At 48.4% G+C, this 12,601-nt stretch overlaps 1 protein-coding gene and 2 non-coding genes across 3 annotated transcripts in view; 2 read left to right on the forward strand and 1 right to left on the reverse strand.

Moving 5' to 3' along the window:
• The window catches only part of LOC124720196 (uncharacterized protein C6orf132-like), a 71,554-nt gene that overhangs the window by 5,592 nt on the left and 53,361 nt on the right, over window positions 1-12,601 (forward strand). The window contains exons 2-3 of the mRNA XM_047245520.1: window positions 1,352-1,435; window positions 11,459-11,587. Of these exons, the coding sequence (XP_047101476.1) occupies window positions 1,352-1,435; window positions 11,459-11,587 (213 nt within the window). The remainder of the gene's footprint in view (window positions 1-1,351; window positions 1,436-11,458; window positions 11,588-12,601) is intronic.
• On the reverse strand, window positions 701-775 carry Trnas-cga. Its single transcript has one exon. It is a non-coding gene; the product is annotated as a tRNA-Ser (tRNA).
• On the forward strand, window positions 1,030-1,104 carry Trnar-gcg. Its single transcript has one exon. It is a non-coding gene; the product is annotated as a tRNA-Arg (tRNA).

Genomic DNA, 12,601 nt, shown 5'->3' on the forward strand with positions numbered 1-12,601 from the left:
CAGCATTGTATGGTAGTGAAACATGGACTGTGGGAAAACCGGAACAGAAGAGAATCGGAGCATTTGAGATGTGGTGCTATAGACGAATGTTGAAAATTAGGTGGACTGATAAGGTAAGGAATGAGGAGGTTCTACGCAGAATCGGAGAGGAAAGGAATATGTGGAAAACACTGATACGGAGAAGGGACAGGATGATATGACATCTGCTAAGACATGAGGGAATGACTTTCATGGTACTAGAGGGAGCTGCAGAGGGCAAAAACTGTACAGGAAGACAGAGATTAGAATACGTCAAACAAATAATTGAGGACGTAGGTTGCAAGTGCTACTCTGAGATGAAGAGGTTAGCACAGGAAAGGAATTCGTGGCGGGCCGCATCAAACCAGTCAGTACTCTGATGACCAAAAAGAAAGCGCAACTTCATCAGAAGGGGAACAAGACTGCGTCCCTCCCTTACACTCTACTTAATCCGCGGTCTTTCCCTCATCGTATCTCATTCTTATTTCTCCCTCTCGGTTCTTGTCTGTATTGTAAACCACTCAGCTTTCACCACTAGCATGTAACTATTTTTCTTAAAATTTTGACCATGTTGAACCATTATACATTTTCTACTTCTCCAGATCCCAATTAACAGGACCGTTTAGCAAACTTCACCTGTAAAGTACACACCATATGTAACTTCCTGGCAGATTAAAACTGTGTGCCAGGCCGAGACTCGAACTCGGGACCTTTGCCTTTCGTGGGCAAGTGCTCTACCAACTGAGCTACCCAAGCACGACTCACGCCCGGTCCTCACAGCTTTACTTCTGCCAGTACCTCGTCTCCTACCTTCCAAACTTAGCAGAAGCTCTCCTGCGAACCTTGCAGAACTAGCACTTCTGAAAGAAAGGATATAGCGGAGACATGGCTCAGCCACAGCCTGGGGGATGTTTCCAGAGTGAGATTTTCACTCTGCAGCGGAGTGTGCGCTGATATGAAACTTTTTGGAAGGTAGGAGAAGTAAAGCTGTGAGGACGGGTCGTGAGTCGTGGTTGGGTAGCTCAGTTGGTAGAGCACTTGCCCGCGAAAAGCAAAGGTCCCGAGTTCGAGTCTCGGCCTGGCACACAGTTTTAATCTGCCAGGAAGTTTAATATCAGTGCACACTCCACTGCAGAGTGAAAATCTCATTCTGGACACACACCATATGTCTGGCGTGTATTTTAATTATATGACATTTCAGTGTAACAGGTGCAGCTTATATATAATAGCAGTGCCAATTACTGGGTTTTTCCATCATATAAGGCCTTCGCGGATGCTCCAGCAGAATATACTTGATCCTGGCTGTTGGCCTCAAGCGTTGCATTGTTTCCAGGTGCGAGGGCTGCGATGCGGCCATGGCGGCGGGGGGCCAGGGTTCGATGCTGGAAGGACCCGCAGGAGAAAATGGCGACAGCAGGTGAGTGACAGATTATCGGTTCTGGATCGAAAATTTCTCCTCAGCTGAGGGATTTTGTCTTCCCTGTTTCTTGCTTCCTCTCTCCTTGAACTATCTTTCTTTCCTTCTTTAAATTCTGATCCCTGTCACACCAACTTTCCTATTTCGTATTTGTTTCTCCAATTCCTTCTATCGCTCGCTCGCTCTGTTTTACGTTCTTTCTGTCTCTTCTTCTCATTCTTATCCACTCCGCCTCTTCCGACACTACCCACCCACCCACCCACCCACTCTCTCTCTCTCTCTCTCTCTCTCTCTCTCTCTCTCTCTCTCTCCACGCTTGCTCTCGCTCTCTCCACCCTTCTACTTATTTCTCCTCTCTGCTATCAGTCTTTAAGTTAAAGGTTCAAGCTATAGTTACACAGACGCTTTCGGCAGCAGTTAAGATTCACTGTGACAAGTGGTGACTGTCCAGTTTCGCCCATAATGGCAATTTGTAGTAGATCTTCCGTTGTTAAGCGTATATAGATCATTAATAATTCTGGACTTCTGTACATGACCTGTCTTCGAATTTCTTAGATTTGTCCAGTTTTCAAGGAGTCGATGCACAATAATTTTTGTAGAGTAGGGCTAAAGGTATGTTAATTTTAAATTAACAACAGCCTCAGTTGCAGTGTTCATCTAGATTTAGATAGGTTTCAGTTGGGATAACCCAACCTTCTTCAGAATTAATGGAACTACGATTTTTCCGTAGTGGACAACGTCAAAAACTAAAAACCTTGGCCAAGGCTGTTTCCCAGATAAGTTACAACAAAAAAAAAAAAAAAAAATTGGCTCTGAGCACTATGAGACTTAACATCTGTGGTCATCAGTCCCGTAGAACTTACAACTACTTAAACCTAACTAACCTAAGGACATCACACACATCCATGCCCGAGGCAGGATTCGAAACTGCGACCGTAGCGGTCACGCGGTTGCAGACTGAAGCGCCTAGAACCGCACGGCCACGCCGGCCGGCTTAAGTTATTGCAATATGACGAAGTGTTACTATATTATAGTTTTTAGTTTTTGACGTTGTCCATTATGGACAAATCGTAGTTCATTTTATTCTCATGAAGGTTGGGTTATCCCAAATGAAACTTAGGTAAATCTACACTCCTGGAAATGGAAAAAAGAACACATTGACACCGGTGTGTCAGACCCACCATACTTGCTCCGGACACTGCGAGAGGGCTGTACAAGCAATGATCACACGCACGGCACAGCGGACACACCAGGAACCGCGGTGTTGGCCGTCGAATGGCGCTAGCTGCGCAGCATTTGTGCAACGCCGCCGTCAGTGTCAGCCAGTTTGCCGTGGCATACGGAGCTCCATCGCAGTCTTTAACACTGGTAGCATGCCGCGACAGCGTGGACGTGAACCGTATGTGCAGTTGACGGACTTTGAGCGAGGGCGTATAGTGGGCATGCGGGAGGCCGGGTGGACGTACCGCTCAACACGTGGGGCGTGAGGTCTCCACAGTGCATCGATGTTGTCGCCAGTGGTCGGCGGAAGGTGCACGTGCCCGTCGACCTGGGACCGGACCGCAGCGACGCACGGATGCACGCCAAGACCGTAGGATCCTACGCAGTGCCGTAGGGGACCGCACCGCCACTTCCCAGCAAATTAGGGACACTGTTGCTCCTGGGGTATCGGCGAGGACCATTCGCAACCGTCTCCATGAAGCTGGGCTACGGTCCCGCACACCGTTAGGCCGTCTTCCGCTCACGCCCCAACATCGTGCAGCCCGCCTCCAGTGGTGTCGCGACAGGCGTGAATGGAGGGACGAATGGAGACGTGTCGTCTTCAGCGATGAGAGTCGCTTCTGCCTTGGTGCCAATGATGGTCGTATGCGTGTTTGGCGCCGTGCAGGTGAGCGCCACAATCAGGACTGCATACGACCGAGGCACACAGGGCCAACACCCGGCATCATGGTGTGGGGAGCGATCTCCTACACTGGCCGTACACCACTGGTGATCGTCGAGGGGACACTGAATAGTGCACGGTACATCCAAACCGTCATCGAACCCATCGTTCTACCATTCCTAGACCGGCAAGGGAACTTGCTGTTCCAACAGGACAATGCACGTCCGCATGTATCCCGTGCCACCCAACGTGCTCTAGAAGGTGTAAGTCAACTACCCTGGCCAGCAAGATCTCCGGATCTGTCCCCCATTGAGCATGTTTGGGACTGGATGAAGCGTCGTCTCACGCGGTCTGCACGTTCAGCACGAACGCTGGTCCAACTGAGGCGCCAGGTGGAAATGGCATGGCAAGCCGTTCCACAGGACTACATCCAGCATCTCTACGACCGTCTCCATGGGAGAATAGCAGCCTGCATTGCTGCGAAAGGTGGATATACACTGTACTAGTGCCGACATTGTGCATGCTCTGTTGCCTGTGTCTATGTGCCTGTGGTTCTGTCAGTGTGATCATGTGATGTATCTGACCCCAGGAATGTGTCAATAAAGTTTCCCCTTCCTGGGACAATGAATTCACGGTGTTCTTATTTCAATTTCCAGGAGTGTAGGTAAACACTGCAGCTGAGGCTGTTGTTAATTTAATATTAATATTTATACAGTTGCTGGCAGGACCGCGAAATGTTGAAAACACTAAACGTATGTCCCCCAACTTGGTGTAACATGCACGCCAGGTTGCGTACAATTATGGTGCATCAATGTATACATAAATCAAACTATCTGCAGAAATTAAAGATGTAGAGAACTCCTTCTGACGCAGACATATTCTTGAGTGTACAAGTACCACTCGAAAGTGACAGGAATTGGCCAGTCCTGATGCGTACGTAAATTTTAATTTCGGGCGTAACTTTACATGTGCAGTGCAACTATTTGTGGTTTTGAGCCTTTAACAAATTCATAGCGCATGTAGAACTAGCTTTTAACTTTGTCTATTGCCTCTTTTGTAATGTCTTTCTCTTGCTCTTTTGGTGTGTTTTGTCTACCTTTGTTGTATCCAGTATCTCCCTCTCTCTCTCTCTCTCTCTCTCTCTCTCTCTCTCTCTGTGTGTGTGTGTGTGTGTGTGTGTGTGTGTGTGTGTGTGTGTGTGTCTCTGAGTGTAGGCTACCTGCTTGGATCTTCCTCCGTCTGTTGACTTCTTCGTTCATGTGTACTCCCCTCTTATCAGCTACTTCCATGTGCTCATTTCACATCTGTTCTCTTCGTGGCTTCGCACTCATCATTGGCTATCTCCTTGTGGTCTTTGCCTTCTATGACTGAATTAACTGGCATTTCACTGACATTGGCGTGTTCACCTATGTCGGGTACAGTGCACACGAGTCTCGTCCAGTTAATTTTGTGCCCTGTCTGCAGCACATTTCCAGAGGCCTGTTGGGTCAAAATCATATAGTCGGAAGAGAAACCCTTTGATGGGGTACATACTTTCAGATGAGAAACTAATAACATCCATTGCCAAAATTAAACGACGATCTGATGTAACAGAAAAGGTAGACTCCATCTTCCTAGATTTGCGAAAGGTCGTCGACACTGAATAACTTCGTCGGTTACAGATCAAGAAACAATCATATGGAGAATCTCCGGAGATCGGCTGATGGAACATTGAACTAATAGAATCCGGTAGGCTACACTGGACGGCGAATATTTCACAGAAACGATATCAATATCCAGTGTGCTCCAACGAAGCGTAGTAGAACATTTGATGATTTCAATATACACTACTGGCCATTAAAATTGCTACACCACGAAGATAACGTGCTAAAGACGCGAAATTTAACGGACAGGAAGAAGATGCTGTGATATGCAAATGATCAGCTTTTCAGAGCATTCACACAAGGTTGGCGCCGGTGGCGACACCTACAACGTGCTGACACGAGGAGAGTTTCCAACCGATTTCTCAGGCACAAACAGCAGTTGACCGGCGTTGACTGATGAAACGTTGTTGCGATGCCTCGTGTAAGGAGGAGAAATGCGTACCGTCACGTTTCCGACTTTGATAAAGGTCGGATTGTACCCTATAGCCATTGCGGTTTATCGTATCGCGACATTGCTGCTCGCGTTGGTCGAGATCCAATGACTGTTAGCAGAATATGGAATCGGTGGGTTCAGGAGGGTAATACGGAACGCCGAGCTGGATGCCAACGGCCTCGTATCACTAGCAGTCGAGATGACAGGCATCTTATCCGCACGGCTGTAACGGATCGTGCAGCCACGTCTCGATCCCTGAGTCAACAGATGGGGACGTTTGCAAGACAACAAGCATCTGCACGAACAGTTCGAAGACGTTTGCAGCAGCACGGACTATCAGCTCGGAGACCGTGGCTGCGGTTACCCTCGACGCTGCATCACAGACAGCAGCGCCTGCGATGGTGTACTCGACGACGAACCTGGGCGCACGAATGGCAAAACGTCATTTCTTCGGGTGAATCCAGGTTCTGTTTACAGCATCACGATGGTCGCATCCGTGTTTGGCGGCATCGCGGTGAACACACATTGGCAGCGTGTATTCGTCATTGCCGTACTGGCGTATCACCCGGCGTGATGGTATGGGGTGCCATTGGTTACACGTCTCGGTCACCTCTTGTTCGCATTGACGGCACTTTGAACAGTGGACGTTACATTTCAGATGTGTTACGACCCGCGGTTGTACCCTTCATTCGATCCCTGCGAAACCCTACATTTCAGCAGGATAATGCACGACCGCATGCTGTAGATTCTGTACGGGCGTTTCTGGATACAGAAAATGTTCGACAGCTGCCCTGGCCAGCACATTTTCCAGATCTCTCACCAATTGAAAACGTCTGGTCAATGGTGGCCGAGCAACTGGCTCGTCACAATACGCCAGTCACTACTCTTGATGAACTGTGGTATCGTGTTGAAGCTGCACGGGCAGCTGTACCTGCACACGCCATCTAAGCTCGCTCTGACTCAATGCCCAGGCGTATCGAGGCCGTTATTACGGCCAGAGTTGGTTGTTCTGGGTACTGATTTCTCAGGATCTATGCACCCAAATTGCGTGAAAATGTAATCATATGTCAGTTCTAGTATAACAGATTTGTCCAATGAATACCCGTTTATCATCTGCATTTCTTCTTGGTGTATTTAATGGCCAGTAGTGTAATTTGTAGGTATTTCGTGCAAATCGTCTGAACTATAATTTATTAAAGTTATGCTGTGAAACAATGCCATTGCCAACTATCGAACAGGCTCCATTACTCGAGGAGGTAGCAGTTTCTTGAGAATGCAGCAAGCGTAAAAAAAAAGGCGGGGCGGGGGGGGGGGGGGTAATGTGTATGTGCAGATACATGACGACAATTTCAGACTGACAATTTCTGCGTCGCAATTGGCGGTCTTAATTCACTGCAAGTTCTTCGAGCAATGGCCAGTTAGTTAGTCAAGTATTATAGTATGACAATAACGAAAATATAACTACCTTACAGTCAGGCAGTGATGTAAGACTTACAGTCTGAAATAGTCAAATATTTTTAACCAATAGTTTCCCTGCAATCGTTGGGGAGCAGTCGCGTTTGCAAAGATGGACCCCCGCCACGGACGTCGGGAGTGAAGTTTGCGCATCGTGCAGCCTATTGTGCACGGTTTGAGTCGTAACACGACGTCCTATGGCTGCACGGAAAGCATTATTCAACACGGTGGCGTTGCTGTCAGGGTTCCTCCGAGCCACAATCCGTAGGCAGCGGTCATCCACTGCAGTAGCAGCCCTCGGGCGGCCTGAGCGAGGCATGTCATCGACATTTCCTGTCGCTCTGTGTCTCCTCCGTGTCCGAACAACATCGCTTTGGTTCACACCGAGACGCCTGGACACTCCCCTTGTTGAGAGCACTTTCTGGTACAAAGTAACAATGCAGACGCGATCGAACCGCGGTATTGACCGTCTAGGCACGGTTGAACTTCAGACAACACGAGCCGTGTACCTCCTTCCTGGTGGAATGACTGGAACTGATCGGCTGTCGGACCCCTTCCGTCTAATAGGCACTGCTCATGGATGGTTGTTTAGACCTTTGGGCGGGTTTAGTGACATCTCCTGAACAGTCAAAGGGACTGTGTGTGTGATACAATATCCACAGTCAACGTCTATCTTCTGTTCTGGGAACTGGGGTGATGCAAAACTTTTTTGACGTGTGTATATTCTTGGCGACTGCGTAATTTTGACCTCACGTCGTAAGCCAACCTTCTCTACTTGGTCAGAGAGATCTTCACTGGCAACATCATCTGGCTTTTTATGTGCTGTGCAAGAGAAAAAAAAAAAGTTTTGATGTTTCTTGTTCACTGCTTTGGCCTTACATAGTAGCTTCACGTCTCAACAGATGGTGTGGTGTCAAAGGAGAGCCCATTCATGTGACTAGCTGCCTGTTTCGCTCTGTATGATAGTGAGATGTCTTACTGCATACTGTTAGTGGGGATCACAGAGTGACGTTTTGGGTTCGCCCCCCCCCCCCCCCCCCTCCCATTCACGCAGCTGCTGGTGGTACCTTCTGCATGTCGAACACAACTCATTAGATTCTACATGCGAGGAAAGTTATTGTTGTTGTTTCGTACTGACTGGTTTGACCCCATTCATAACACATCATCTTCAAATGGTTCAAATGGCTCTGAGCACTATGGGACTTAACATCAGAGGTCATCAGTCTTCTAGAACTTGGCACTACTTAAACCTAACTAGCCTAACGAAATCACACACATCCATGCCAGAGGCAGGATTCGAACCTGCGACCGTAGCAGTCGCGCGGTTCCGGACTGAAGCGCCTAGAACCGCTCGGCCACCGCGGCCGGCACACATCATCTTCCTTCATGGTGTTGGAGGAGATTCAGGGAATGATAGCAATGCATATTTCTAGCCTCTTATGCTGGCATTGTCTTCAGTCAGTCGATCACAGGTCATGGTGTTCTGCTCGTCTATATATCCCCTACTGACCAATTTGGCAGTTCATGACAGCATGGCACCTTTCTGTGTGCCGGTGGAGGAGAGCCAATTAACCGTGTTGGTATCACATTTTGGCACTATAGTGTTGCCATTATCTTCAGGATGTCGATCACAGTTTATCATATCCTAAACGTGAGGGAAGTTAATATTGATATCCCCCATTGAATATTTGCCTGCGGTAGCGTTCTCGCTTCCTACGCCCGGGTTCTCGGGTTCGATTCCCGGTGGGGTCAGGGATTTTCTCTGCATCGTGATGACTGGGTGTTGTGTGATGTCCTTAGGTTAGTTAGGTTTAAGTAGTTCTTGGTTCTAGGGGACTGATGACCATAGATGTTAAGTCCCATAGTGCTCAGAGCCATTGGAACCAATATTTGCCCCAGTATCATGAACATGAGTCTTAAATCACGATGGTGACTGATAGCTCAGTGATGATGCTGGTGTGGTGTTTCACCATTTTGTTGTGGTAGCATCTCTGGGATGTCGATCACCACTCACCCTTCTCTCCATCAAATAAAAATTAGTGTTAATGTTTGCAGTTGACCAATTGGAAACCAAGTCTCATGTCAAAATGGTGGAACAGGGCCTGTGAATGATGCCAGTATTACCGTTTCAGATCCCAGTGCTTGCGTCATCTTCACAATGTTGATCACAGCTCATTGTATAATGGGTGCAAGCAAAATTGGTGTCCCCTATTGAGCGATTTGACAGCATATCATAACAAGGCAGCCTCCAGCATGGAAGTGGAGGAGAATCCATTTATTGTTCCACATGATGAACCATCACGTATAGCTTGTATCATCTTAAGGCCATTGACCATAAATCATTGGATTCTGCCCTTGGGGAAAGCTGCTCCTCACGATCCCTACTGACTGAGTTGACCCCACGCCATAATGTGGTTGACTATAAATCATTGGATTCTGCCCTTGGGAAAAGCTACTCCTCACAAACCCTACTGACTAAGTTGACCCCACGCCATAATGTGGTTGACCATAAATCATTGGATTCTGCCCTTGGGGAAATCTACTCCTCATGATCCCTACTGACTGAGTTGACCCCACGCCATAATGTGGTTGACCATAAATCATTGGATTCTGCCCTTGGGGAAAGCTGCTCCTCACGATCCCTACTGACTGAGTTGACCCCACGCCATAATGTGGTTGACCATAAATCATTGGATTCTGCCCTTGGGGAAATCTACTCCTCACGATCCCTACTGACTGAGTTGACCCCATGACGTAATGTGGTTGACCATAAATCGTTGGTTTCTGCCCTTGGGGAAAGCTGCTCCTCACGATCCCTACTGACTGAGTTGACCCCAAGCCATAATGTGGTTGACCATAAATCATTGGATTCTGCCCTTGGGGAAAGCTACTCCACACAACCCCTACTGACTGAGTTGACCCCACGCCATAATGTGGTTGACCATAAATCATTGGTTTCTGCCCTTGGGGGCATCTACTCCTCACGATGCCTACTGACTGAGTTGACCCCACGCCATAATGTGGTTGATCATAAATCATTGGATTCTGCTCTTGGGGAAAGCTACTCCTCATGATCCCTACTGACTGAGTTGACCCCACGCCATAATGTGGTTGACCATAAATCATTGGATTCTGCCCTTGGGGAAAGCTATTCCTCATGATCCCTATTGACTGAGTTGACCCCATGCCATAATGTGGTTGACCATAAATCATTGGATTCTGCCCTTGGGGAAAGCTGCTCCTCACGATCCCTACTGACTGAGTTGACCCCTCGCCATAATGTGGTTGACCATAAATCATTGGATTCTGCCCTTGGGGAAAGCTACTCCTCACAACCCCTACTGACTGAGTTGACCCCACGCCATAATGTGGTTGACCATAAATCATTGGATTCTGCCATTGGGGAAAGCTACTCCTCATGATCCCTACTGACTGAGTTGACCCCACGCCATAATGTGGTTGACCATAAATCATTGGATTCAGCCCTTGGGGAAATCTACTCCTCATGATCCCTACTGACTGAGTTGACCCCACGCCATAATGTGGTTGATCATAAATCATTGGATTCTGGCTTTGGGGAAAGCTGCTCCTCACGATCCCTACTGACTGAGTTGACCCCTCGCCATAATGTGGTTGACCATAAATCATTGGATTCTGCCCTTGGGGAAAGCAACTCCTCACAACCCCTACTGACTGAGTTGACCCCACGCCATAATGTGGTTGACCATAAATCATTGGATTCTGCCCTTGGCGAAAGCTACTCCTCATGATCCCTACTGACTGAGTTGACCCCACGCCATAATGTGGTTGACCATAAATCATTGAATTCAGCCCTTGGGGAAATCTACTCCTCATGATCCCTACTGACTGAGTTGACCCCACGCCATAATGTGGTTGACCATAAATCATTGGATTCTGCCCTTGGGGATATCTACTCCTCATGATCCCTACTGACTGAGTTGACCCCACGCCATAATGTGGTTGATCATAAATCATCGGATTCTGCCTTTGGGGAAAGCTGCTCCTCACGATGCCTACTGACTGAGTTGACCCCATGCCATAATGTGGTTGACCATAAATCATTGGATTCTGCCCTTGGGGAAATCTACTCTTCACGACCCCTACTGACTGAGTTGACCCTACGCCATAATGTTGTTGAGCATAAATCATCGGATTCTGCCCTTGGGGAAATCTACTCCTCATGATCCCTACTGACTGAGTTGACCCCACGCCATAATGTGGTTGACCATAAGTCATTGGATTCTGCTCTTGGGGAAAGCTACTCCTCACGATCCCTACTGACTGAGTTGACCCCACGCCATAATGTGGTTGACCATAAATCATTGGATTCTGCCCTTGGGGAAAGCTGCTTTTCATGATCCCTACTGACTGAGTTGACCCCATGCCATAACGTGGTTGACCATAAATCATTGGACTCTGCCCTTGGGGAAAGCTACTCCTCACAATCACTACTGACTGGGATCACCCCATGCCATAACGTGGTACCTTCCTGCACTACAGTGGTGGAGAACTCGCGAACGGTGTCGGCACGGCGCTCCGGCCTACAGCGCTGGCGCAGTCCTCGGCAGGAGTGTGCTTGTGGTTTTCAGGGCGTCTCGGAGAGGGGCTCGCCTGTCGGACGTGTTCGGTGCGTGGGTGAGGGAGCTGTGCGGCAGCCGGCTGCCCTCGGAGGGCGTGGCCCTGGTGCCCCGCCGCCTGAGGCCCTCCACCAGGCCCAGGTGTGTGCCCGGTAGGCCGGCCGCTTCTGTAGAGACTGCGATAGCCAGTAGCCAGCTGCTCACCGCTGTAGGCTCCCGTCTGGTCCCAGACCCCGCTCTTATGGGGCCCGATATCGGAAGGCTGTGCAAACCTCTGTAGAGGCTGCGATAGCCAGTAGCCACCTGCTCACCGCTGTAGACTCCTGTCTGGTCCAAGGCGCTACTCTTAGGGGGCCCGATATCGGAAGGCTGTGGAATCCTCACTGGCGTTGCAATTTCCATTGCTACGTGTCAGCTGTGTCCAGATGTGTTTATGTGCAGACCTCTAGGCTGCCCGGTTTTGTGGAGACTTTGATGCCCCATTGCTGAACAGTTAAATAGATTTGCTTCTGGTCGCTGACCTTCTCTTGTGAGTGCATGAATGTATTCACAATTGTGAATATGGAAACCATCAGCTGTAGAATGGAATAGCGACAATGAAAAATTGTGCCCGACTGGGACCCGAACCCAGGTTTCTTGCTTCTTCGAAACAGTCACCTTACCATTTGGCTATCCACACACGACTGATGGCCAAACCCAAATTGCCATATGTCGTCGACCGTGCGTCTACAATCTGAACTCGTACATCCACTGTGTATATTCCTGTATAGGAGAGACATTTTACTTAAGAGTCTTGGCAGGTAAATATAATAATACAGTGTCTGTGTTACTCCAATTACAATTAAATGTTCCTTTGGACGTGTGTACAACTGATGGTTGTCCATATTTACAATTGTGAATGCATTTCATGTATTTAATTCATGCATGTCCAAAGGAACTTCGCATTGTAAATTGAAATAACACACGCACTGCTGCATCGTACTCTGATGAGAGCTGATGTTAGAATCTCATGGAGAACTCACTGATTGGATACTCACCTGTTATGTGGACCCATATGTGCATCTGCACAAACCAAAAGGCGGGCAGCTTGTTGTTATCATATGTATACACTTTCTTCTAGCCCGCTGATGAGAGCTGACCCTAGAACCCCGTCGG

Source organism: Schistocerca piceifrons, chromosome 11 (assembly GCF_021461385.2).
Source record: "Schistocerca piceifrons isolate TAMUIC-IGC-003096 chromosome 11, iqSchPice1.1, whole genome shotgun sequence".
Classification (NCBI taxonomy): domain Eukaryota; kingdom Metazoa; phylum Arthropoda; class Insecta; order Orthoptera; family Acrididae; genus Schistocerca; species Schistocerca piceifrons.